The sequence below is a fragment of the Chiloscyllium plagiosum genome, unplaced genomic scaffold (genome assembly GCF_037043375.1).
Source record: "Chiloscyllium plagiosum isolate Xiang-an unplaced genomic scaffold, Cpla_swu_hap1 HiC_scaffold_21, whole genome shotgun sequence".
NCBI lineage: Eukaryota > Metazoa > Chordata > Chondrichthyes > Orectolobiformes > Hemiscylliidae > Chiloscyllium > Chiloscyllium plagiosum.
In genome coordinates, this window is record NW_028270159.1 from 49,627,972 (window position 1) to 49,654,649 (window position 26,678).

A 26,678-nucleotide genomic window follows, 5' to 3' on the forward strand; every position below is an offset into this window, starting at 1 on the left:
GTGTGTGTTGGTGTGTGTGTGTGTTGGTGGGGTGTGTGTTGGTGGGGTGTGTGTTGGTGGGGTGTGTGTTGGTGGGGTGTGTGTTGGTGGGGTGTGTGTTGGTGGGGTGTGTGTTGGTGGGGTGTGTGTTGGTGTGTGTGTGTTGGTGTGTGTGTGTGTTGGTGTGTGTGTGTTGGTGTGTGTGTGTGTTGGTGGGGTGTGTGTTGGTGTGTGTGTGTGTTGGTGTGTGTGTGTGTTGGTGTGTGTGTGTGTTGGTGTGTGTGTGTTGGTGTGTGTGTGTGTTGGTGGGGTGTGTGTTGGTGTGTGTGTGTTGGTGTGTGTGTGTGTTGGTGTGTGTGTGTTGGTGTGTGTGTGTTGGTGTGTGTGTGTTGGTGTGTGTGTGTTGGTGGGGTGTGTGTTGGTGTGTGTGTGTGTTGGTGGGGTGTGTGTTGGTGTGTGTGTGTTGGTGTGTGTGTGTGTTGGTGTGTGTGTGTTGGTGTGTGTGTGTTGGTGTGTGTGTGTTGGTGTGTGTGTGTTGGTGTGTGTGTGTTGGTGGGGTGTGTGTTGGTGTGTGTGTGTGTTGGTGGGGTGTGTGTTGGTGTGTGTGTGTTGGTGTGTGTGTGTGTTGGTGTGTGTGTGTGTTGGTGTGTGTGTGTTGGTGTGTGTGTGTTGGTGTGTGTGTGTTGGTGTGTGTGTGTTGGTGTGTGTGTGTGTTGGTGTGTGTGTGTGTTGGTGTGTGTGTGTGTTGGTGGGGTGTGTGTTGGTGGGGTGTGTGTTGGTGGGGTGTGTGTTGGTGGGGTGTGTGTTGGTGTGTGTGTGTGTTGGTGGGGTGTGTGTGTTGGTGTGTGTGTGTTGGTGTGTGTGTGTGTTGGTGTGTGTGTTGGTGTGTGTGTGTGTGTTGGTGTGTGTGTGTGTTGGTGGGGTGTGTGTTGGTGGGGTGTGTGTTGGTGGGGTGTGTGTTGGTGTGTGTGTGTGTTGGTGTGTGTGTGTGTTGGTGTGTGTGTGTGTTGGTGTGTGTGTGTGTTGGTGGGGTGTGTGTTGGTGGGGTGTGTGTTGGTGTGTGTGTGTGTTGGTGTGTGTGTGTGTTGGTGTGTGTGTGTGTTGGTGTGTGTGTGTTGGTGTGTGTGTGTGTTGGTGTGTGTGTGTGTTGGTGGGGTGTGTGTTGGTGTGTGTGTGTGTTGGTGTGTGTGTGTGTTGGTGGGGTGTGTGTTGGTGGGGTGTGTGTTGGTGGGGTGTGTGTTGCTGGGGTGTGTATACGTGTGTGTGCACGCGTGTGAACCGAGCCCAGTTATCTGAACCGGAATCACTAATCCTCCTGATTAGAACACACCCACTGAACAAACATGTTGCATTCAGTCATGCCACCCTGGAGAGCACAGACACCGTCCCTACCCAAACATAACTACAGCTGGAGCTCTGGAATAGCCTCAGAGCCCGGGGACTATTGCCAGTCATAGCTGTAACCAGATAATTACCATGCGCTAGCTCCAACTCTGACCAGCATCAGCTCCAGTGTTACACTCTGAACTGGACTATATCCAACTCTGACCAGCATCAGCTCCAGTGTTACACTCTGAACTGGACTATATCCAACTCTGACCAGCATCAGCTCCAGTGTTACACTCTGAACTGGACTATATCCAACTCTGACCAGCATCAGCTCCAGTGTTACACTCTGAACTGGACTATATCCAACTCTGACCAGCATCAGCTCCAGTGTTACACTCTGAACTGGACTATATCCAACTCTGACCAGCATCAGCTCCAGTGTTACACTCTGAACTGGACTATATTCCAATGCAGAGTGGGTTTTCTGAATTCATAAAATCCAGATTCACAGAGGGGGAGCAAGCCATTCGGCCCATCGAGTCCACACTGATCCTCTGAAGAACATCACACCCACCTACCCTCTCCCTGTCACCCTGTATTTCCCGTGGCTAACCCACCTAGCCTGCACATCTCACTGGACATTACAGGCAATTTAGCATGGTCAATCCACCCGAACCTGCACATCTTCGGACTGTGGGAGGAAACCGGAGCACCCGGAGGAAACCCACGCAGACACAGGGGGAACGTGCAAACTCCACACAGACAGTCGCCCGAGAGTAGAATCGAACCCGGGTCCCTGGCGCCGTGAGGCAGCTGTGAGCCACCGTGCTGTTGGGCGGTTAGATGGGGGTTGAGTTTGGGGAATGGGGAATCATTTTTGATAATCTTCAGGATTGCCATCCTACCCCCACCCTCATTAAACACCCAATGCCAGTGGTAGATTCCTAGCTCAAGGTTTCACATGAAAGAGTTGCTGGGATTTCCCGTCTTCAGGAAAGGTTTCCCATTCAGCTCTGAGCGATTGCCCCATTCTGGGCCAGTCTATTGTGTCGGCCTGGAGAAGAATAGGGTGGCTGGCCTATCGAGCCCCCTCAAACACAGACAGTTCAGCCCTCCCCTTCCCCAACCTTTATCCGTTCACTATTACCCTCCACCATCCCCATGAGGGGGGGAGTTTGGGAAGTTTCAGAGATTGGACAAGACCACCCAGTAGTGCAGGATACAGGGACACAGTGCTGGGAAGGGGCCCATTCTGGTTAATGCTAACCAGAGGGTGATGTACGGTCAGTGCTGGCAACACAGTGAAAATGGACAGAGTGAAAGACTTTTTTAAAAATCTGAACGGAGGTTCTAAGACGAGACGTAAACTGTTGGGGCAACTAGAAATCGGAGTGCTGCTGGAAAAGCACAGCAGGTCAGTCCTCATTCCTGAAGAAGGGCTTTTGCCCTGAAGCGTCGATTCTCCCGCTCCTCGGACGCTGCCTGACCTGCTGCGCTTTTCCAGCAACCCCTCTGATCGTGACTCTGACCTCCAGCGTCTGCAGTAGCCACGTCTGCCTTGCACAACTCGAAACCTGACTGCGTGACCGCCGTCAGAGGGGCGTGGTTCCATCTTGAGCAAGGCCCAGAACTGAGTATTCAAAGGTCTTCAACTTTTAGCAAGAGCCAGAAGAAAGGAAAAGAAAGGGGAGCAACTTTCACATTAAAAATTGGGGCAGTACCGTCATGAGAAATGATCTTGTTTCAGACGATCAAGGTGTCAAATCGGTTAGCATGGTGACAGCAAATGACAGGGGTCACTGGGTGAAGGGGACTGTGGGCTACGCTGTAGGACAGAGCATATACTAAGAACTGATAGAGTTAAAAATCACCCGACACCAGGTTATAGTCCAACAGGAAGCATTAGCTTTCGGAGCGACACTCCTTCATCAGGCGGTTGTCACAGCCACGTCGCTCCGAAAGCTAATGCTTCCTGTTGGACTATAACCTGGTGTCGGGTGATTTTTAACTGTGTACACCCCAGTCCAACACCGGCACCTCCACGTCCCGAGCTGATGGGGAACTTGATCATTGTGAGAGATCGAAATCTTCACAGATATTGGACGGATCGAATCGACAAAAGCAGCCTGGAATGTGAGGTTGTAGTCAGAACAACGTACTCTAGAGCCAACAGGAAGCATGCTGCTTTAGACTTGTTAATACATAACGAGATAGGGTTAATTAATGACTTCGTGGGAAAGCATCCTCTGGGCAAGATAATAACATTTCACATTTAGTTTGAGGATTAGAGATTTGGGATCTGAAATTAGTGTCTTCAAATTAAATCAAGACTGTGAAGCCAGAGGTGGGTAAAGTAGACTTAGACAATAGGTCTACAAAAACAGCTTCAGCATTCATTCTGGGATCATCAACAAGTCTACTCTATTGAGAAAGGATAATCGTTTGGAGAAGGATTCACCATTCACGGCTAATCACGGAAATTCAGGATTAAATCCAATTGAAAGGAAAGAGATACAGTAAGACAAAAAAAAACCATTAAAAACCAGCAAGAAAGTTAAATCTACAGGGAGAAGTTACAGTTTTGGAAGGAAATGAGGAAGAAATGTTAAGCAGACAATGGAAGTCTCTACAAGTCTATAAATGGCGATGCAAGTGAGGTCTGCAGATCAGAGTCGAGAGTGTGGGTGCTGGAAAAGCGCAGCAGGTCAGGCAGCATCCGAGGGAGCAGGAGAATTGACGTTGAGTGCTCCCCAGATGCTGCCTGACCCGCTGCGCTTTTCCAGCGCCCACACTCTCGACTCCCCTAGGGTAAGATTAATGGCAATCCAAGGTATTGGCAGAGACTTTGAAAGGGATTTTGAATCTAATTTCGTCAGTCAAGGTGGGAAAGCAGGTGGACAAAGGGAGCCGGGGGTTTCAAACAAAGATCATCATCAGGACAAAGACAGAACTAAGAAAGCCAATAGGACTAACACTTCCCCGAGACCTGACGGACTTTATCCGAGTGTGTTAAAGGAAGTGGCTACAGAGATAGTGATTGCAATCTTCCAAAAATCCTTAGATTCTAGAAAGATCCCAATTAATGAAAGGAGGATGCAGAAAGCAGGAACTATCACCCCAGCAGGTATCCTGAGGAAAATACTGGAAATCATCATTAAGGAGGGGTATTAGCAAGAGGTTTAACTAATAGGAATGCAGAGTCTACATGGTTTATTCAGGATGCAGGTCATTCGGTCCATACTGACCCTCTGAGGAGCGTCCCTCCCAGACGTACCCTATAACGTTGCATTTCCCATGGCTCACTCACCCAGCCTGCATATCCCAGGGCACTGTGGGCAATGTAGCCTGGCCAATCCACCTGACCTGCACATCTTTGGACCGTGGGAGGAAACCGGAGCAAACTCACGCAGACACGGGGAGAACGTGCAAACCCCACACAGACAGTTGCCCCGAGGCTGGAATCGAACCCAGGTCCCTGGTGCTGTGAGGCAGCAGTGCTAACCCACCGAGCCACCGTGCGAATAAGCAAAGACAAATTATGTTGGACAAATTTATCAGAACATGTTGAAGAGAGAACGCGTTTGGTAGATGAGGAGGAGTCAGTAGTTAATGGATTCTGGAACATTTTAATTGGGAAAGATGAAAGCTGATGCCAATGTACAGTAACCCTTCCCTCTATTTCTAGTGTGTGGTAACCAGTGATAAATCTATGGTCATTTCTATATTACAGAAGAGGTGAAATCATTACAGATATAGCGGGCAGACGTCCATCACATGCACGCAGGGTTTGAGATAGATCCTTGTGGTCTTTATGAACCTCTTGGGCAACTGGGCACTTAATGGAACATCAGAGCAAGCCAGTGTGAAAAGTCCTGAACAAAGGCTCACCCCTCACGCCAAAAACTCCAGATTTAACAGATTTGAGAAAGCGACTGGGGCAGCTTCCTTGTTTGACAGTATTGAAGGTTTCAACATGGTGCTGTCAATCAACAAATTCAGAATGGACCCCAACTCAGCCGGGACCTGGCGTGGACTCAGATATTGAAAGATCCCGATTGCCAGAGAGTGGGGACGGCTGACTGACTCACTCTTTCTCGGAGGGGCTGGTAACCTGGATTCTCTCACCAACCAGCAGGCCCTCCTGAAGCAGAGCAAGGAATGGGAGTCCTGAGCTCGTGTCCAGTCTCCCAACTGGTCGGGTTTACTGATGGGAAGCAGCCTCTAAGACTGTAATCAAAACCCGTCAATGATCAAACCAGCACGGTTACGGTCATCCGGACACTCTCCCAACCACTTCGGCAACTTGGGCTTGGAAACATAGCACTGTCTCCCCCTGTGTCACTCCCCCCGTGTCACCCCCAGTGTCTCCCCCGAGTCACTCCCACTGTCTCCCCCCAGTGTCACTCCCCCCGTGTCACCCCCAGTGTCTCCCCCGAGTCACTCCCACTGTCTCCCCCCAGTGTCACTCCCACTGTCTCCCCCTGTGTCACTCCCCCCGTGTCACCCCCAGTGTCTCCCCCGAATCACCCCCACTGTCTCCCCCCAGTGTCACTCCCACTGTCTGCCCCCAGTGTCACTCCCACTGTCTGCCCCCCAGTGTCACTCCCACTGTCTCCCCCCAGTGTCACTCCCACTGTCTCCCCGCCGTGTCACCCCCAGTGTCACTCCCACTGTCTCCCCGCCGTGTCACCCTCAGTGTCACTCCCACTGTCTCCCCCCCAGTGTCACTCCCACTGTCTCCCCCCAGTGTCACTCCCACTGTCTCCCCCCCAGTGTCACTCCCACTGTCTCCCCCCCAGTGTCACTCCCACTGTCTCCCCCCCAGTGTCACTCCCACTGTCTCCCCCCCAGTGTCACTCCCACTGTCTCCCCCCCAGTGTCACTCCCACTGTCTCCCCCCCAGTGTCACTCCTACAGCTGTTCCCTCAGCAGAATCGGCTGGATGGACCAGAGGTGAGGGAGAGGGGGAGGAAAGAGAGGGGGAGGAAAGAGAGGGGGAGGAAAGAGAGGGGGAGGAAAGAGAGGGGGAGGAAAGAGAGGGGGAGGAAAGAGAGGGGGAGGAAAGAGAGGGGGAGGAAAGAGAGGGGGAGGAAAGAGAGGGGGAGGAAAGAGAGGGGGAGGAAAGAGAGGGGGAGGAAAGAGAGGGGGAGGAAAGAGAGGGGGAGGAAAGAGAGGGGGAGGAAAGAGAGGGGGAGGAAAGAGAGGGGGAGGAAAGAGAGGGGGAGGAAAGAGAGGGGGAGGAAAGAGAGGGGGAGGAAAGAGAGGGGGAGGAAAGAGAGGGGGAGGAAAGAGAGGGGGAGGAAAGAGAGGGGGAGGAAAGAGAGGGGGAGGAAAGAGAGGGGGAGGAAAGAGAGGGGGAGGAAAGAGAGGGGGAGGAAAGAGAGGGGGAGGAAAGAGAGGGGGAGGAAAGAGAGGGGGAGGAAAGAGAGGGGGAGGAAAGAGAGGGGGAGGAAAGAGAGGGGGAGGAAAGAGAGGAGGAGGAAAGAGAGGGAGAGGAAAGAGAGGGAGAGGAAAGAGAGGGAGAGGAAAGAGAGGGAGAGGAAAGAGAGAGAGAGAGAAAGGGGAGAGGGAGACTGGTCTGTTTGATGTTGGGTTCAGTGTTGTGGCGGTCATTGATTATTGTGAGGACCCTGACCCCTGACTGACCACAACAGGCCATTCCAACACCAACTCGACACAGATCATGGTAAATATGACTGACCAGTGAGGGAGTGACCGTGGTGTGGGAGTGACCGCAGTGTGGGAGTGACCGCAGAGAAAGAGCAACTGTGGTGAGGGCGTGACCGTGGTGAGGAAGTGACCGCAGTGAGGGAGTGACCGCAATGTGGGAGTGACCGCAGTGAGGGAGTGACCGCAGTGAGGGAGTGACCGCAGTGAGGGAGTGACCGCAATGTGGGAGTGACCGCAATGTGGGAGTGACCGCAATGTGGGAGTGACCGCAGTGAGGGAGTGACCGCAGTGAGGGAGTGACCACAACAAAAGAGTGACCGTGGTGAGAGAGTGACCGCAGTGTGGGAGTGACCGCAGTGAGGGACTGACCGCAGTGAGGGACTGACCATGGGGAGAGAGGGACCATGGCGAGAGAGTGACCACAACAAAAGTGTGACCACAACAAAAGAGTGACCACAACAAAAGAGTGACCACAACAAAAGAGTGACCACAACAAAAGAGTGACCGTGGTGTGGGAGTGACCATGATGGGTGTGACCGTGGTGAGAGAGTGACCACAGTGAAGGAGTGACCGCAGTGTGTGTGACCGCGGTAAGGGAGTGACTGTGGTGAGAGTGACCGTGGTAAGGGAGTGAACACAGTGAAAGAGTGACCGTGGTGAGGGAGTGACCGTGGTGAGAGAATGACTGTGGTGAGGGAGTGACCGCAGTGAAGGAATGACCGCAGTGTGAGAGTGACTGCGGTGAGGGAGTGACTGTGGTGTGGGAGTGACTATGATGGGAGTGACCATGGTGAGACAGTGACCGTGGTGAGAGAGTGACCGCGATAAGGGAGTGACCACAGTGAAAGAGTGATCATGGTGTGGGAGTGACCGTGGTGAGAGAGTGACCGCAGTGAAGGAGTGACCGCAGTGAAGGAATGACCGCAGTGAAGGAATGACCGCAGTGAAGGAGTGACCGCAGTGTGTGAGTCACGGCGGTGAGGGAGTGACCGTGGTGTGGGAGTGACCATGATGAGAGTGACCGTGGTGTGGGGGTGCCCCTTTTGCAATGCCATCTCTCTCAGGCTGTAGGATGGCCCCTGTCTCTCTCTCTCTGTGTGTTGCCGAGTTCACTATCACACCGACTGCTCTCGGTCGGTATGAATCGGTGACCCTCGAGGGACCAGTGACCGGGCCTGGTCAATCTCACTGCTGAATACAGACTGGGACAGCCATGATGACAGCCCACCTACCCCCAGACCCTCGCTCTGCCTCTCCTGAAATTCTTAGTGTGTGACCCCCCCCCCTGTCAGGTGGGTGGGTGGGTGCCCAGTGGAGCCAGCCAAACCCGGGAGATGCCAAAGCCCTGGTGACGTTGGCTTGGCCCAGAGTGCGGGAACCTGCACACTCAGTGTAACAGGCTCACCCTGGGGCCCACGTACTTGCAGCCGTGAACAGAATACTGGTTACCCCCTGCCGTGTAATAATTCAGCTCCCTGGCGAGGTCACTGAGCTGAGCGGGCTCTGGGTAGTGCCCCTCTCTCATCAGCGCCTCCAGGAAGCAGCCCTCGATGTGACTCCTCTCCAGGAGAGTAAAGGGGACGATGTCGGCGTGGTCCCAGATTGGGTGGAACTGGCTCAGCGACGACTGGACAGCGAGGAGCAGCTCTTCCGCCCTGGGGGGCCCTCTGGCCAGGCCGCTGGAGGCGTTCTGCAGCACAAACCTGGTGATCTCGCCCTGCCCGTAGCTGCTGATCAAGACGTAGACGGCGTTCAGGAACTCGTTGGGCTGCTCGGGCTGCAGGTAGCCCCGCAGGAAGTCCAGCAAGGCCGGCTGCATGTACTCCACCTCATCGAAGATGAGCAGGGGGATCTTCTCCTCTTTCTCCGCCCGCCTCACCACGCTGGCAATGCCCCCCGCCAATTCCTGCAGGCAGGCGGTGCCGCTGTCCTGTACCGGGCAGCGGTGCAGGACGAAATACTGCAATACCAGCTCGTCGCCCAGCACCGCGCGGAAATGCTTCCCCAGCAGCCTCCCCGTCAGGCTCTTGCCAACCCCACTGGGCCCGTTCAAAGACAGCAACAGCGGCTTGTCGTGAATGTGGGTGGCCAGGTAGTCCCCCAGCAAGTCCATCAGGGAGTCAATCGCCACGCTCTGACCAAACACCTCCCTCTTCAGCGTCTTCTCCAAGCCGGCCAGGTCATATTTCAGCACGTTATCATCCAGGTTCTCAATGGCGTTGTATATCTGAAAGAAGACTATCAGGCTCAGCAGGAACAGGCAGTTCTTAGCCTTGCTTTTCTTCTCCTCGGGCAGGTACCTCCTGGTATCGCTCGGGTACAGCACTTTGCGCCTCTTGCTGGAGCGGCGCCTCTTTGTGGTTTTGACGGGCACCTTCTCGAAGGTGAAATGTTCGGCCGGCTTGGCTCGGTGCTTGAAGGCGCGCTCCAACAGCCCCTGGCCCTTGGAGGGCAGGTAGCGGCCCTCCAGCCCCGAGGCCTCGCCGCGCTCTGCGCCCACTCGCCGCCTCTTCATCACGAGGTATTTGTGGCGGATCCGATAGGCCGCTCTCAGAGGGGAGGTCACCGTGGAGATCCGCTGCTTGACACCCTGGAGGGCTTTGGGAGCTGGGTCCATTGTGGGCCCCGTCACCTCCATTGCCATCTCCTCAACCTTTGCCCTGGATCACCGCTGGACCTGTAACAACAACAACTGACATGTCTACATTTATATAGCGCCTTCAGCAGCAACAAAACCTCCCATCCCACCCCCCCCCCCCGAGGAGCTCCAGTGGACTGATTATCACGGAAAATTACCAATCGTCAGGGAAGACCCCTCTGGGTCACTAAAAGCCTTTAGCCATCCTTACCCAGTCTGGCCTACACGTGACTCCAGACCCACAGCAACTTGGCTGACTCTGAACTGCCCTCTGGGCAATTAGGGATGGACGATCAAGGGCCGACTGAGCCAGCGACATCCCGCAAGTGAATTTTTACAAGTGGCAGTGAGCATCATCAGGGCTTTATCAGGACAATGTCCGGAAGCTGAAAGGCACGTCTTCCAGAAGAAGTGGGGTTGAGCCGCTCGGAGGGAATTCGAGCGTCCGGGGAGCGGGCGGCTGAAGGCATGTCCAGAGAGGAAGGCAAGAGCTGGAGGAACACAGAGGGATTCATAAAACTGGACTGTGATACCAACAGCAGTGACTTTCCTCCAAACTATCTCGCTTTATTTAAATTCATTCTCAGAATGTGGGCGTCGCTGGCTGGGCCAGCATTGTCTTTTGCCCCGTCCCTAGTTGCCCCCTTGAGAAGGTGGGGGTGAGCTGCCTTCTTGAACCGCTGGAGTCCACCTGCTGGGGGTTGACCCACACTGTCCCTCAGGGAGGGAATTCCAGGATTCTGACCCAGTGACAGTGAAGGAACGGCGATATATTTCCAAGTCAGGACGGTGCGTGGCTTGGAGGGGAACTTACAGGTGGTGGTGTTCCCTTGTATCTGCTGCCCCTGGCCTTCTAGATGGAAATAGTTGTAGGTTTGGAAGGTGCTGTCAAAGCATCTTTGGTGAATTTCTGCAGTGCATCTTGTAAGTAGTACACACTGCTGCTACTCACCATTATTGGTGGAGGGAGTGGATGCTTGTGGATCTGGTGCCAATCAAGTGCGTTACTTTGCCCTGGATGGTGTCAAGCTTCTTGAGTGTTGCTGAAGCTGAACTCATTCAGGCAAGTGGGGAGTATCCCATTACACTCCTGACTTTGGCCTTGTAGATGGTGGTCAGGCTTTGGGGAGTCAGATGGTGAGTGACCTGAATGTGCCGCCCCCCCCCGCTCTCTGGTGGGTATGACGGACACAGTGCAGAACCCAAGAGTGTGCTGCTGCTGCTGCTGCTGCTGCAGTGGGACATGGGAATCTCACAGCACTAGGACATGGAGCTATGTGGGGCGGCACGGTGGCACAGTGGTTAGCACTGCTGCCTCGCAGCGCCAGAGACCCGGGTTCAATTCCCGCCTCAGGCGACTGACTGTGTGGAGTTTGCACGTTCTCCCCGTGTCTGTGTGGGTTTCCTCTGGGTGCTCCGGTTTCCTCCCACAGTCCAAAGATGTGCAGGTTCGGTGAATTGGCCATGCTAAATTGTCCGTAGTGTTAGGTAAGGGGTACATGTAGGGGTATGGGTGGGTTGTGCTTCGGTGTGGACTTGTTGGGCCGAAGGGCCTGTTTCCACACTGTAGATAATCTAATCTAATCTATATACACAGCGGGGTGTGTGTCTGTGTGTGTGTGTGCGCGTGTCTGTGTCTGTGTCTGTGTCTGTGTGTGTGTGTGTGTGTGCGCGTGTCTGTGCGCGCGTGTGTGTGTGTATTCCTAGCCTTTGACCTGCTCGTGTACCCACTGTGTTTATATGATGAGTCTAGTTGGGTTGCTGGTCAATGGTGACCCCCAGGATGTTGATATTGGGGGATTCAGTGATGGTGGCACCGTTGAATGTCAGGGGGGCGGTGGTTAGATCGTCTCGTGTTGGTGACGGTCACACCCTGGCATTTGTGTGGTGTGCATGTTACTCACCACTTGTCAGCCCAAGCTTGGACACCGTCCCGACTGTGTTGCACTTGAACATGGGCTGCTTTTCCGATTCGGAGGAGTGGCAAACGGTGCTGAACACTGTCCAATCATTGGCGAACAACCCCACTTCTGACCTTACGCTGCGGGGAAGGTCACTGGGGGAGCAGCTTGGCATCTTGGCCACACAGACCAAGAAAAAGAAGGTCTCAGCTGCGCTCACCCTGCAGTTTGCTCTGCGTGGTTTCGAACTCTTTCCTTTTCCAGTGGGGACGTTTCTGGAAGGTTCTAGCCATAGCTGTCCTCACTGCCTGAGGTAATGTGGCGGGACAACAGGGAAGTTGTTTAAGTCCGCTCCACACAATATCAGGAAGTCGCTTTTATGCAAAGACTTGTTTCTGTTGAGCAGCAGCAGCAGGTTTCCCCCTGTCTTTGTGTCCCCCCCCCCCCACCCCCCTCAGTCACACAGAGTGACGGTTACACACGGTGTTAAGTTTAACAGCTTTAAAAGAAGGTTGTGTCTCCCCCCTGCCCAGGCTGATCCCACAGACAGGGAATATTGGGTTCCCCTCTGCTGATAGTGTAAAGGACTCAGACACAGCCCGGGGCTGCTGGGAGGCAGCAAGTGTTATGGCTCTCTAACTTCCGGCAGCTTCCGGAAAGCTTTCTCAGTTCACAAGCACCTCCCTGGGCCATACCCCGACATCCTGGATTCAACCGCGCAAGGAAATCACGGCATCATAGAATGAGTGAGGCCATTCAGCCCACACAGATGCCTGTGCTAGCTCTTCAGCAATCCACATAATCCTACAGCCCTGCTCATCCCCCATAACCCTGGACGGCTTTCTCTTTCCAAGCACTCACTGCATTCCTTTTGGAAAGTTATCGACTTCCTGTTCTCAGTATAAATATAACGCATTCTAACAACTCGCTGCGCTTAATATATCCTCAGAACCTGCTGCTTCATGGGTAATGACTATGAATTGGAATCAACTCCTCTCCTCTGACACCCCATCCCCCGTTTACCGAAAGCCTTCAGCGTGTTTAACATCTTGATGAAGCTCTTTGTTGGTTGTATTCATCCCTTCCATCCCTCACCACCCCCCGCGTCAGAGCCCTGTGTCCCTCAAAAGCACTGACTGGAATCGGGCAACATGTGATAAATATTGACGAGGTAAGGTCCTAGGGAGTGTTGCTGAACAAAGAGACCTTGGAGTGTAGGTTCATAGCTCCTTGAAAGTGGAGTCGCAGGTTGATAGGATAGTGAAGAAGGCGTTTGGTATGCTTTCCTTTATTGGTCAGAGTACTGAGTACAGGAGTTGGGAGGTCATGTTGCGGCTGTAGAGGATATTGGTTAGGCCACTGTTGGAATATTGCGTGCAATTCTGGTCTCCTTCCGATCGGAAAGATGTTGTGAAACTTGAAAGGGTTCAGAAAAGATTTACAAGGATGTTGCCAGGGTTGGAGGATTTGAGCTACAGGGAGAGGCTGAACAGGCTGGGGCTGTTTTCCCTGGAGCGTCGGAGGCTGAGGGGTGACCTTATAGAAGTTTATAAAATTATGAGGGGCATGGATAGGATAAATAGACAAAGTCTTTTCCCTGAGGTCGGGGAGTCCAGAACTAGAGGGCATAGGTTTAGGGTGAGAGGGGAAAGGTATAAGAGAGACCTAAGGGGCAACTTTTTCACGCAGAGGGTGGTACGTGTGTGGAATGAGCTGCCAGAGGATGTGGTGAAGGCTGGTACAATCGCAACATTTAAGAGGCACTTGGACGGGTATATGAATAGGAAGGGTTTGGAGGGATATGGGCCGGGTGCTTGCAGGTGGGACTAGATTGGGTTGGGATATCTGGTCGGCATGGACGGGTTGGACCGAAGGGTCTGTTTCCATGCTGTACATCTCTATGAATCTATGAAGACCGAGAGGCTGTAGCTATCAGCAAAGACTGAACAGTCTGAGGCCAAGATGTGACCTGATACCCAGGGGGTTTGACAGAGTCAGTGTGGAGGAGGCACAGAGCTGTCGGATAGTCCGAAGCTAAGGATTATAGAAAGAAGAGAGTCACAAATAAATCTCCCAGGGAATCCAGCAGAAATCTCTTCTCTGAGTGAGAGTGTGGAGTGATGGAGGCCAGTAGAAAGGATAGATTTAAGGGAACACAGAACAGTACAGCACAGATACAGGCCCTTCAGCCCATCACGTTGTGCCAAACATGGCACCAAGTTAAACAATGATCCTTTCACATCCAAGGAGAAAAGAGCTGGTGGATACAGTGATAGGGTGAGAGGGAGTACAACTGTGGGTGTCATTGGCTGGGCCCAGCATTTATTGCCCCGTCCCTAGTTGCCCCGTGAGAAGGTGGGGGTGAGCTGCCTTCTTGTACCACTGCAGTCCACCTTCTGTAGGCTGACCCACACTGTCCCTTAGGGAGGGAATTCCAGGATTGTGGCCCAGTGAAGGAACGGTGATATATTTCCAAGTCAGGATGGTGAGGGGCTTGGGGCTGAACTTGTAGGTGGTGGTGTTCCCATGAAGCTGCAGCCCCCACTCTCTGGTGGGTATGACGGACACAGTGCAGAACCCAAGTGTGCTGCTGCTGCTGCTGCAGTGGGACATGGGAATCTCCCAGCACTAGGACATGGAGCTAGACACACAGCAGGGTGTCTGTGCGTGTGTCTGTCTGTGCGTGTGTGTCAGTGTGTCTGTCTGTTGTGTCTCTGTGCGTGTGCGCCTCTGTGCGTGTGCGCCTCTGTGCGTGTGTGCCTGTGCGTGCGCGCGTCTGTGCGTGCGCGTCTGTCTGTTCGTGTCTGTCTGTTGTGCGTGTCTGTTGTGCGTGTCTGTTGTGCGTGTCTGTTGTGCGTGTCTGTTGTGCGTGTCTGTTGTGCGTGTCTGTTGTGCGTGTCTGTTGTGCGTGTCTGTTGTGCGTGTCTGTTGTGCGTGTCTGTTGTGCGTGTCTGTTGTGCGTGTCTGTTGTGCGTGTCTGTTGTGCGTGTCTGTTGTGCGTGTCTGTTGTGCGTGTCTGTTGTGCGTGTCTGTTGTGCGTGTCTGTTGTGCGTGTCTGTTGTGCGTGTCTGTTGTGCGTGTCTGTTGTGCGTGTCTGTTGTGCGTGTCTGTTGTGCGTGTCTGTTGTGCGTGTCTGTTGTGCGTGTCTGTTGTGCGTGTCTGTTGTGCGTGTCTGTTGTGCGTGTCTGTTGTGCGTGTCTGTTGTGCGTGTCTGTTGTGCGTGTCTGTTGTGCGTGTCTGTTGTGCGTGTCTGTTGTGCGTGTCTGTTCGTGCGTGTCTGTTGTGCGTGTCTGTTGTGCGTGTCTGTTGTGCGTGTCTGTTGTGCGTGTCTGTTGTGCGTGTCTGTTGTGCGTGTCTGTTGTGCGTGTCTGTTGTGCGTGTCTGTTGTGCGTGTCTGTTGTGCGTGTCTGTTGTGCGTGTCTGTTGTGCGTGTCTGTTGTGCGTGTCTGTTGTGCGTGTCTGTTGTGCGTGTCTGTTGTGCGTGTCTGTTGTGCGTGTCTGTTGTGCGTGTCTGTTGTGCGTGTCTGTGTGCGTGTGCGTGTCTGTGTGCGCGTGTCTGTGTCTGTGTGTGCGTGTCTGTATGTGTGTCTGTGTCTGTGTGTGTCTGTTCAGTGTACGTTTCCCCCAGAAAGCAGCCCCTGTGACACTGCGATGTTTGTTGAGATTGTGAAGCCCTTGGTGAGAACCTAACAGAATAGCAGTTCCCTTACCAGCCCGAGGAGCGACTCTGCACTGTCTGTGCTCTGTCCTGGCCTCACTGCGTTCTGAGCTGGACCCTCCTACAAACCATCTTGATCGTTCTCCGAGCTTGCCGTGTGTAGAATCATCGCTGCTCTGTCCAATTCTGGGATGAAGATAAAACACTGTCAAATGTAGTCCTCAGTCACTCAGTGGGCTGCATAAAAACTTCATATTACCTGAAAGATGTTGTCGAAAATTGAACCACAGCTTGTCACTGCTTTTCAGACTCCTGGTTAAAAATCACCCAACACCAGGTTAGAGTCCAACAGGTTTAATTGGAAGCACTAGCTTTCGGAGCGACGCTCCTTCATCAGGTGGTTGTAGAGAAAGCACTCTGAAAGTTAGTGCTTCCAAATAAACCTGTTGGACTCTAACCTGGTGTTGGGTGATTTTTAACTTTGTCCACCCCAGTCCAACACCGGCTTCTCCAAATCATTTCAGATTCCCGTCACTGAGAGCTGTGTAAATATTGGATAGGGAGGATGGAGAGAACAGCTACAAAACCCAACACACCAGCCATCTGCTCCTGAAGGGTAACGCAGTGGGTGTGCTGTACACGGGAAGGCACTGGATAAACATAACAGACATGTGAGCACGGCAGAGCTTAAAAGGTTTAAAAGGGACAGTGGAAACACTGCAGGTAGCATTGTCTGACTGACAGGGAGAAAAGAGTAGGGTTAGAACACGTGCCTAATGCCATCACATAACCAGGAGCCAAGACCACTCCGCGTTAAAGCGCCCTTGACAAAGGCTATATCTGTCAAGGTTTCACTCGATAAAACCCTACCAGAGCTCCTCAAGTAAACAGAATCCATGTACCTCAATTGCGTTACATGGTGGTACACCAGCACAGCTTTAAGCGGAGCGACAGTCACAGAGTCATACAACATGGAAACAGACCCTTCGGTCCAACCAGTCCATGCTGACCATCATCCCAAACTAGACTCGGCCCAACTGCCTGCTCCTGGCCCATATCCCTCCAAACATTTCTTGTTCAAGTAATTATTCAAACGTCTTTGAAACTGCAGTTTGAAACTTTGAGGTTGCAGCTGTACCCTGCATCCACAACGTCCTCTGGACGTTCATTCCACACACAAACCACTCCGTTTAAAACAGCTGCCTCCCACGTTTTGTTTAAATCTTTCTCCTCTCATGCCCCCTTGTCTTGAAATACCCCCACCCCCAATGCAAAGCCACCTGCCTTTCACCTTATGATTTTACAAACCTCTGTAAGGTCGCCCCTGAGCCTCCTATGCTCCGGTGACACATGTCCCAGCCTATCCAGCCTCTCCTTCAGCCTCCAACCCTCCATTCACAGTAACGTCCTGGTAGATCTCTGAACCCTTAATAATATCCTTCCTATAACAGGGTGACCAGAACTGAACTCAGTACCTCAGAAGAGTCAATGTGCTGTACAACCTCAACATGACCTTCCAACTCCAATACTCACAGGTCTGAGCAATGAAGACGTCGATTCTCCTGCTCCTTGGATGCTGCCTGACCTGCTGCGCTTTTCCAGCAACACATTTTCAGCCCTACTTTTAATTGTATAAGTCCTGTTTGTTTTACTAAACCTTGGATTTATACAAATTAAACTCCACCTGCCACTCCTCAGCCCACTGCCCCAATTGTAAACGACCCCTTTGTCATCATCACTTTCTCCTCTCCCACCAATCCCGGTGTCATCAGCAAACTTACCTCCTATGTTCTCATCTAAATCATTTATATAACTGCTCACAGGTCTCCAGTTTGAAAGATAACCCTCCATCACCCACTCTCTGTCTCCTGGCGTTAGGCTAAATTTGAATCCAATTGGCTAGCTCACCCTGAATCCTATGTGATCTAACTTTACTAATTAGTCGATCACGCAGAACTTTGTCAAAAGCTTTAGTAAAATCCAAGTAAATGATGTCTACCGTTCTGCCCTTATTACTCAAAAAGGAGAAAGTGAGGTCTGCAGATGCTGGAGATCAGAGCTGAAAATGTGTTGCTGGAACAGCGCAGCAGGTCAGGCAGCATCCAAGGAACAGGAGAATCGACGTTTCAGGAATCCTGAAGAAGGGCTCATGCCCGGAACGTCGGTTCTCCTGCGCTTTTCCAGCAACACATTTTCAGTGCTACTTACACAAAAAACTCAGGCAAGTCTGTGAGACACGATTTCCCTCGTTCAAAACCATGCTGACTATCCCTAACCATTCCTTGCCTCTCCAAATACAAATATAACAATCCTATCTTTCAGAATTACCTCAACAACTTGCCCACCAGCAAAGTCAGCCTCACAGGTCTGTAGCTTTCAGCCTTCCCCTCACATTCCTTTAAACAAAGACACTACATCAGCCACTCACCAGCCATTCAGCACCGCCATGATTATAGATGATACAAATATTTCTGCAAGGGGCACTGTGATTCCCCCCCCCCCTACAAACTTTCCACAAAGTCCGAGGATACACGAGATCAGGTCCCAGAGATATATCCACCTTTATATTTTCTAAGACCTCTAGCACTTCCTCTTTTGTAACGTGAACTGTTTCCAAAACATCAATACCTTTTTTCCAGTCCTCTAGCTTTCATTTTCTCCACAGTCAAAACTGACGCTGAATATTCATTGAATATCTCTCCCATCTCCTCAGCTTCAACACAAAGACGGCCTGTTTGAACTTTAAGGAGCCCCGCTCTCTTTAGCTGTTCTTTTACTCCGAATGTACTTGTGGAATCTTTTTGGATCACCCTTAACCCTAACTGCTAAGACTGTCTCTTACCTGCTCTTCCCCTTCCTCATCTCCACCTTAAGGATGCCCCGACACTCTCTCTACTGAGTGTGAGAGATCCTCAGGGGTCTTGCTTTCCCTGATAAATACAAATGATACCGACCCTGTGTGCAGGGGACAATTGCGATAATACAAGACTTGAGGGCAACGTAATTTGTCAAGGGGAGAGTACAGAACTTCAAGAGATATGAACAGGTAGGTGAAGAGGGCAGATAGAAGCAGGTGAGGTTCGATACAGAGACGTGTGAAATGTTGCATTTTTATAGCAGCTGTATAAAGGGTCCAATTCTAAAGCACTTGCAGGAGCTGAGAGACCTCACCGTAAACGTACAGAACCTGTTGAAGATGGCAGGACAGGAAGAGAGGGTGATTAACAAAGCAAACACTATCCTAGACCTCATAAGTGGAGCAGAGAGAGTTTAAGGACAGGGAGGTAATGCTGAACTTACACAGGACACTGGCTGGAGGTCAGATAGAGTACGGTGCACTGTCTGGGTGCTGCACTACTGAGGGGTGAGGGAAGTGAACGCATTGCACAGAGAGCACGAGAGGTTGTCCAAGGTAGTTTCGAGGATGAGGCGCATCAGTTACAAGGAAAGATTAAAGGAGTTGGGACTGTCTTCCTCCGAGTGGAGAAGTCAGGACAGGGGGGGATTTGAGCGAAGCTTTCAAAATCCCTTGGGGGGGGGGGGGGGAACCTGGACAGAGTAGATCGGGACAAACCATTCCGGCTTATAAAAGGATCGAGAACCAGACAGCTCGGGTTTAAAGTAATTTGCAAAAGGAGCAAACGTGAGGTGAGGAAAAGTAAACTCAGACAGCGAGTGGTTCGGGTGTGGATTGCCCAGCCTGGAAATGTGCTAGAGGCAGGTTCGACAGATGCATTCAGAGGGCGTGAGGGGGTAAATTTGAATAAAAATATTTGAATAATATCATTTGAATAAAAGCATTGAGAAAAAGGCCTGACGTCGGTAAGGAGCTGTGTTGTTCATCTGGAGAGCCAGCACAGGGCTGATGGGCCAATTGGCCTTCCTTTATTCCAGAACCATTCTGTGAAAGGCAGCCTCGCCCCATGAGGCAAACATGGCTCAGAAACCGCTCTCCCCCCATCCCCCCCCCCCCCACAGTCCCCTCCCCCCCCCCACAGTCCCCTCCCGCCCCCCCCACAGTCCCCTCCCCATGGGGGTCATCAATTGAACATAACACGAATCCTTCCTTGATGTTGCCTCTCCCCAACTCCCATCCACACGGAGCCACAACAGAAACTCTCAGTCCCAGTGAATCCCCCCCCCCCCATTCCCCGTCAATCTACCCCCTCCCCGAGCCTCCACCAGCTCCATGCTGGAATGCCCATTCCGGTTTCCTGGGCACCCGCGGGCCTTCCCCCTCCCTGTCTCTCCAACATGGCTCCATCTGGCCCCTCACCCCAATGTCTGCTACACCTGCCGTCAGCCGGATTGGACCCAAACTTCTGTTTTCTCTCCCGAAGTCGCTTTCCCCGTAATTACGGCCGGGCGGCTGTGCCCCAGCTCAGTGCCTCCACACACCAGCTTTGTGATTGGCCATTGCCTGTGTACCCCAAAGTAAAAGGGGGTTACGGGTCAAGTGGACCCGAGGTGCGCTAATACGAGAGGCTGGTACATTCGAACACCAAGGTCTGGGCAGTTAGGGTGAGGGTGGTCACTGACCCCTGGAGTGGGCCTGAGATGTTGGCGCTTGGCATCCAAGGTGGTGGCCACAAGGTGGCAGGGTTGAGCTGGGGTCACCAGGGACCACCCCCCACCCCCCCCAGGGACTGTCCATCAGTAATTACCTGCTCTTGGTGGTCACCAGATCTACAGTTATCCAGGCTGTAACAAGCTCCGCTAAACAGCATCTCACCGCGGGTGAATTTCGCCCTCACCATGTTCCTATTGCCTTCGCTCTCAGAGTGTCTGTCCACCCCTCAGCTGTTGTAACTCTGACATTGCCTCTGTCTCATTAACACTGCCCTCGGGGTACATTGCTACTTGTCGTAAGTGTACAATTTTTAGCCTTAAGGAGAAAGTGAGGACTGCAGATGCTGGAGATCAGAGCTTAAAAATGTGTTGCTGGAAAAGCGCAGCAGGTCAGGCAGCATCCGGGGAGCAGGAGAATCGACGTTTCGGGCATGAGCCCTTCTTCAGGAATGAGGAAAGTGTGGAAATGAGGAAATTTTTAGCTTTACCTGGGCAGGGAGAAATTCCACCCACTTGCAGAAGGGATGAGAACGACAAGGCCTTATTTAAAAGGAGAAAGACCGTTGTGTGAAAACCTTTTTCTCTCAGTGGGGGTTAACCTGGAATACATTGCCTGGAAATGTGCCAGTGGTGGGGACGGGGGGGGGGGGGGGGGGTTCAAACAAGGCAATCTAGAGGCAATGAATTGAAATAATGTGCAGGGTTACAGGAAAAAGACGGATGATTGGAACGAGATAATGAGACTTGACTAATGAGCCAATGCACGCACCATGAGCTGAATACACTCCCTCAACATCAAACAATTCTGCAATTGTGTGCATCGAGACCAAGTTGATGTGACAGCCAGGAAACACAGGGTGATAAAATGTTTTTGCTCTTTCTGACAGTGTAGCCTATCACAACCTGAGGAGTTTTGGATACAGTGCAGTTCCTCAATATGTGCAATGTGGTAGTTGGTTATTTACTGGAACTGCAACAAGAATAACTTGCATTTAAATATCACCTCTCACACAACACGGCACCCCCAAGACATTTCACGGGGGTCTGACCTGAGGGAAGTTGACACCAAGTTACAGATTGACCAAAGGATTGTCCGGAGATGAAGGTGTTAATGACCAGGAGTGGACAGATCTGGTTAAGATTCAGACCCGCCTGAATCTGACTGGGCACTCTGCCCATCCTGAGACTCTTGTGGAATGGCTAAGCAAGAGAGTTCCAGAACTTGAGGCTGTAATGTTAGATTCCAAACTGATTTCTTCAAACCAAACCATAATGGGTTAAAGGTTAATTGGACAGGTCAATGAAAAATCAAAATGGAGAAATACATGAAAACCAGGCCCGATGCAAAACCAGGCCCGATGCAAAACCAGCCTGTTTTTACTAGGGGGGGGGGAGAAAGAGGGGCAAGAGGTGGAACGGCCTGACCTTGAGGGGCAGTGGGACCTGTCGGCTTGTTGCCATTTAAATAGGACCACCTCGACTTGTATTCAACCCGTCTTTTGAGGGCTGAGGTAACAGTGAAATGGTGAAACTGCACCTAATCAGAACAGTATTAATATCAGGGACTCCATCCCACTCGACAGACCTTACCCATTGGACCGGGATCGGGAGACTGGGAGCGTGGACTTTTCCCCCACTGGGTGGCAGTTGGTGGGGTCCAGGTGCCACCGAGTCTCAGACGGAGCACCCAATACCAATGTCTCCGATACTCAGCAAGACAATGTGAATCTCACTCAGTCATAGTCATACAGCATGGAAACAGACCCTTTGGTCCAACCAATCCATGCTGACCATGTTCCCAAACCAAACTAGTCCCATCTGCCTGCACTCGGCCCACGTCCCTCCAAATCTTTCTTATTCATGTCCTTATCCAAATGTCTTTTAAATGGTCTAACTGTGCCTGCATCCACCACTTCCTCTGGAAGTTTACTCCACACACAAACCCACCCTCTGCATAAAAAAGGTCGCCCCCTCGCATGTCCTTTCATAATCTTTCTCCCCTCACCTTAAAAATACAGCCCCGAGTCTCGAAATCCGCCCGCCCTAGGGAAAAAGACGCCCACCATTCACCTGACCTATGCCCCTCATGATTTTGTATAACTCTGTAACAATGTCAGCCTCCTATGCTCCAGTGAAAAAAAATCCCGGCCTATCGGTGAATCTCTTCCGACCCCTGTCCAGCTCCTTTCCGAAACACGACGACCATAACAGGCCTCACCACCATCCTGTACAATTATTCCAATATATAAGTACACAGTGTCGTTTAAGTTAACAGATTCACTCACTAATTTACATAATGTCTCCAGTGTACATTAAGTGAGTAAATTTGCTTCCTGTCTTGTTGCGTTAATTTTGGTCAGACCTTAAAGAAACCATCAGGTACTTTCGGCCTACACCGGCCTTTCCCAAGTGAGTGGGAACCGCGCACTCAGTGCAGCAGGGTGCTCACAGTCGCCCTGCTCTTGTTATGATTCCAAGGGATTTGAGAGTGGGTCACCCAGCTACTGGCGCTGGGTCTAGTCAGAGAAGGCTGAGAGACGGTTGGGCAGTGCAGAGGGTTAGCAGTGTGGGGATTCGAGGGGGTGGCGGGTGTGAGGGAGGGACGGCGTTGCAAGCGCTCGTGGGAGTGGTACAGCGTGTGCCTTGCTGGGATGTGGGTCCGGCGGCAGAGAGTGAGTGTGGGGTGTTGGAGGGACGATGATGGCACTCGGACTGGCTGAATGATGGACAATGACCTTCGTCCCAGACCGCACTGTCCTGTGTCGGATCGCCTTCTCTGACAACTAACATTTTTAAGAAGTCGGACTAGCCCTGTCACTGCCTTGAGGCACTCCTCCGGATGACCGAGACTGACCGATCCCAGCCAGCGACATCAGGCCGGGCCTAGTGTGTTTTGGGTCATGGCCTCCACTGCCTGCCCTGAGGGGGGGGGTAAGAGGAGGTTCCTCCCCTCACCTGCCCCCATCCACCAGGACCTTCACGAGGCTACCCACAAAGTGAGGCACCGAATGTCCCTTATCTGCCACGTCAGGAAGCACGCCAGCCGGGACAGGGAGGCTGGTCCAATCTGGGGAGTCCAGGCAGAGGTGTGTGACAGGGTCTGACCCAGCGACTGACCGACGGGGACCGGGGGCCGCAGTTAATGAGGCGGCTTTGGGAGGTGAACGGGAGAAACCTCACTGGGCCTCATGGAGAGAAACACCCCTCCCCTACCCCCAGCCCCACCCCCAACACCCAAACCTGACCCGACTGAAAACTCACCGAATACCAACCCATGGGTCAGCCAGAGAGTGATGGCAATAGATACGCACCGTAAAGGTAATAGGGTCAGAGGGGCAAAATGGGGACAAAGGGAGGGTAATAGAGACACAGGGGGAGGGTAATACAGAGACACAGAGGGAGGGTAATAGAGACACAGAGGGAGGGTAATACAGAGACACAGAGGGAGGGTAATAGAGACACAGGGGGAGGGTAATAGAGACACAGAGGGAGGGCAGTACAGAGACACAGGGGGAGGGCAGTACAGAGACACAGGGGGAGGGTAATACAGAGATACAGAGAGAGGGTAATACAGAGACACAGAGGGAGGGTAATAGAGACACAGGGGGAGGGTAATAGAGACACAGGGGGAGGGTAATAGAGACACTGGGGGAGGGTAATAGAGACACTGGGGGAGGGTAATAGAGACACAGAGGGAGGGTAATAGAGACACAGAGGGAGGGTAATAGAGACACAGAGGGAGGGTAATACAGAGACACAGAGGGAGGGTAATACAGAGACACAGGGGGAGGGTAATACAGAGACACAGGGGGAGGGTAATACAGAGACACAGGGGGAGGGCAGTACAGAGACACAGGGGGAGGGCAGTACAGAGACACGGGGAGGGCAGTACAGAGACACAGGGGGAGGGCAGCACAGAGACACAGGGGGAGGGCAGTACAGAGACACAGGGGGAGGGCAGTACAGAGACACAGAGGGAGGGTAATACAGAGACACAGAGGGAGGGTAATACAGAGACACAGAGGGAGGGTAATACAGAGACACAGGGGGAGGGTAATAGAGACACAGGGGGAGGGTAATAGAGACACAGGGGGAGGGTAATAGAGACACTGGGGGAGGGTAATAGAGACACTGGGGGAGGGTAATAGAGACACTGAGGGAGGGTAATAGAGACACAGGGGGAGGGCAATACGGAGACACAGAGGGAGGGTAATACAGAGACACAGAGGGAGGGCAATACAGAGACACAGAGGGAGGGCAATACAGAGACACAGAGGGAGGGCAATACAGAGACACAGAGGGAGGGCAATACAGAGACACAGAGGGAGGGCAATACAGAGACACAGAGGGAGGGCAATACAGAGACACAGAGGGAGGGCAATACAGAGACACAGAGGGAGGGCAATATAGAGACACAGAGGGAGGGCAATACAGAGACACAGAGGGAGGGCAATACAGAGACACAGAGGGAGGGTAATACAGAGACACAGAGGGAGGGTAATACAGAGACACAGAGGGAGGGTAATACAGAGACACAGAGGGAGGGTAATACAGAGACACAGGGGGAGGGTAATACAGAGACACAGAGGGAGGGTAATAGAGACACAGAGGGAGGGTAGTAGAGACACAGGGGGAGGGTAATACAGAGACACAGAGGGAGGGTAATACAGAGACACAGAGGGAGGGTAATACAGAGACACAGAGGGAGGGTAATACAGAGACACAGGGGGAGGGTAATACAGAGACACAGGGGGAGGGTAATACAGAGACACAGGGGGAGGGTAATACAGAGACACAGGGGGAGGGTAATACAGAGACACAGGGGGAGGGTAATAGAGACACAGAGGGAGGGTAATAGAGACACAGGGGGAGGGTAATACAGAGACACAGAGGGAGGGTAATACAGAGACACAGAGGGAGGGTAATACAGAGACACAGGGGGAGGGTAATACAGAGACACAGGGGGAGGGCAATACAGAGACACAGGGGGAGGGCAATACAGAGACACAGGGGGAGGGCAATACAGAGACACAGGGGGAGGGTAATAGAGACACAGGGGGAGGGTAATAGAGACACAGGGGGAGGGTAATAGAGACACAGGGGGTGGGTAATAGAGACACAGGGGGAGGGTAATAGAGACACAGGGGGAGGGCAATACAGAGACACAGAGGGAGGGTAATACAGAGACACAGAGGGAGGGTAATACAGAGACACAGAGGGAGGGCAATAGAGACACAGGGGGAGGGCAATAGAGACACAGGGGGAGGGTAATACAGAGACACAGGGGGAGGGCAATACAGAGACACAGGGGGAGGGCAATACAGAGACACAGGGGGAGGGCAATACAGAGACACAGGGGGAGGGCAATACAGAGACACAGGGGGAGGGCAATAGAGACACAGAGGGAGGGTAATACAGAGACAGAGAGGGGGGGTAATACAGAGACACAGAGGGAGGGTAATACAGAGACACAGAGGGAGGGTAATACAGAGACACAGGGGGAGGGTAATACAGAGACACAGGGGGAGGGTAATACAGAGACACAGGGGGAGGGTAATACAGAGACACAGGGGGAGGGTAATACAGAGACACAGGGGGAGGGTAATACAGAGACACAGGGGGAGGGTAATACAGAGACACAGAGGGAGGGTAAGAGAGACACAGGGGGAGGGTAATACAGAGACACAGAGGGAGGGTAATACAGAGACACAGGGGGAGGGTAATACAGAGACACAGGGGGAGGGTAATACAGAGACACAGGGGGAGGGTAATACAGAGACACAGGGGGAGGGTAATACAGAGACACAGGGGGAGGGTAATACAGAGACACAGAGGGAGGGTAAGAGAGACACAGGGGGAGGGTAATACAGAGACACCGAGGGAGGTTAATAGAGACAGGGAGGGAGGGTAATAGAGACAGGGGAGGGATGGTAATAGAGAGACACAGAGGGAGGGCAATAGAGAGACACAGAGGGAGGGCAATACAGAGATACAGAGGGAGGGCAATACAGAGACACGGGGGGAGGGTAATACAGAGACACGGGGGGAGGGTAATACAGAGACACGGGGGGAGGGTAATACAGAGACACGGGGGGAGGGTAATACAGAGACACGGGGGGAGGGTAATACAGAGACACGGGGGGAGGGTAATACAGAGACACGGGGGGAGGGTAATACAGAGACACAGGGGAGGGTAATACAGAGACACAGGGGGAGGGCAATAGAGACACAGAGGGAGGGCAATACAGAGACACAGGGGGAGGGTAACACAGAGACACAGGGGGAGGGTAATACAGAGACACAGGGGGAGGGTAATACAGAGACACAGGGGGAGGGTAATACAGAGACACAGGGGGAGGGCAATAGAGACACAGAGGGAGGGCAATACAGAGACACAGAGGGAGGGCAATACAGAGACACAGAGGGAGGGCAATACAGAGACACAGAGGGAGGGCAATACAGAGACACAGAGGGAGGGCAATACAGAGACACAGAGGGAGGGCAATACAGAGACACAGAGGGAGGGCAATACAGAGACACAGAGGGAGGGCAATAGAGACACAGAGGGAGGGCAATAGAGACACAGAGGGAGGGTAATACAGAGACACAGAGGGAGGGCAATACAGAGACACAGGGAGGGCAATACAGAGACACAGAGGGAGGGCAATACAGAGACACAGAGCGAGGGCAATACAGAGACACCGAGGGAGGGCAATACAGAGACACCGAGGGAGGGTAATACAGAGACACCGAGGGAGGGTAATACAGAGACACAGGGGGAGGGTAATACAGAGACACCGAGGGAGGGCAATACAGAGACACCGAGGGAGGGCAATACAGAGACACCGAGGGAGGGCAATACAGAGACACCGAGGGAGGGCAATACAGAGACACCGAGGGAGGGCAATACAGAGACACAGGGGGAGGGTAATAC

At 52.6% G+C, this 26,678-nt stretch overlaps 2 protein-coding genes across 5 annotated transcripts in view; both read right to left on the reverse strand.

Moving 5' to 3' along the window:
• Positions 1–6,675: 6,675 nt before the first annotated feature.
• LOC122564720 (torsin-4A-A-like) overlaps positions 6,676–26,678 on the reverse strand; it is a 259,622-nt gene continuing 239,619 nt past the window's right edge. Inside the window, exons 1-3 of one of the 4 annotated variants that reach the window (XM_087998557.1) lie at positions 23,006–23,025; positions 15,228–15,361; positions 6,677–9,655 (exon numbers count right to left, since the gene is read on the reverse strand). In XM_087998557.1, coding sequence (XP_087854683.1) covers positions 8,366–9,622 — 1,257 coding nt within the window. In that variant the 5' untranslated portion in view covers positions 9,623–9,655; positions 15,228–15,361; positions 23,006–23,025 and the 3' untranslated portion in view covers positions 6,677–8,365. Of the gene's footprint in view, positions 9,656–11,520; positions 11,886–15,227; positions 15,362–21,334; positions 21,508–23,005; positions 23,026–26,678 lie in introns of those variants that run through there. The other 3 variants (XM_043719843.2, XM_043719845.2, XM_087998555.1) reach the window with 3 other exon arrangements.
• LOC122545889 (tyrosinase-like) overlaps positions 9,973–26,678 on the reverse strand; it is a 60,429-nt gene continuing 43,723 nt past the window's right edge. Inside the window, exon 2 of the mRNA XM_087998692.1 lies at positions 9,973–10,107. Coding sequence (XP_087854818.1) covers positions 9,973–10,107 — 135 coding nt within the window. The remainder of the gene's footprint in view (positions 10,108–26,678) is intronic.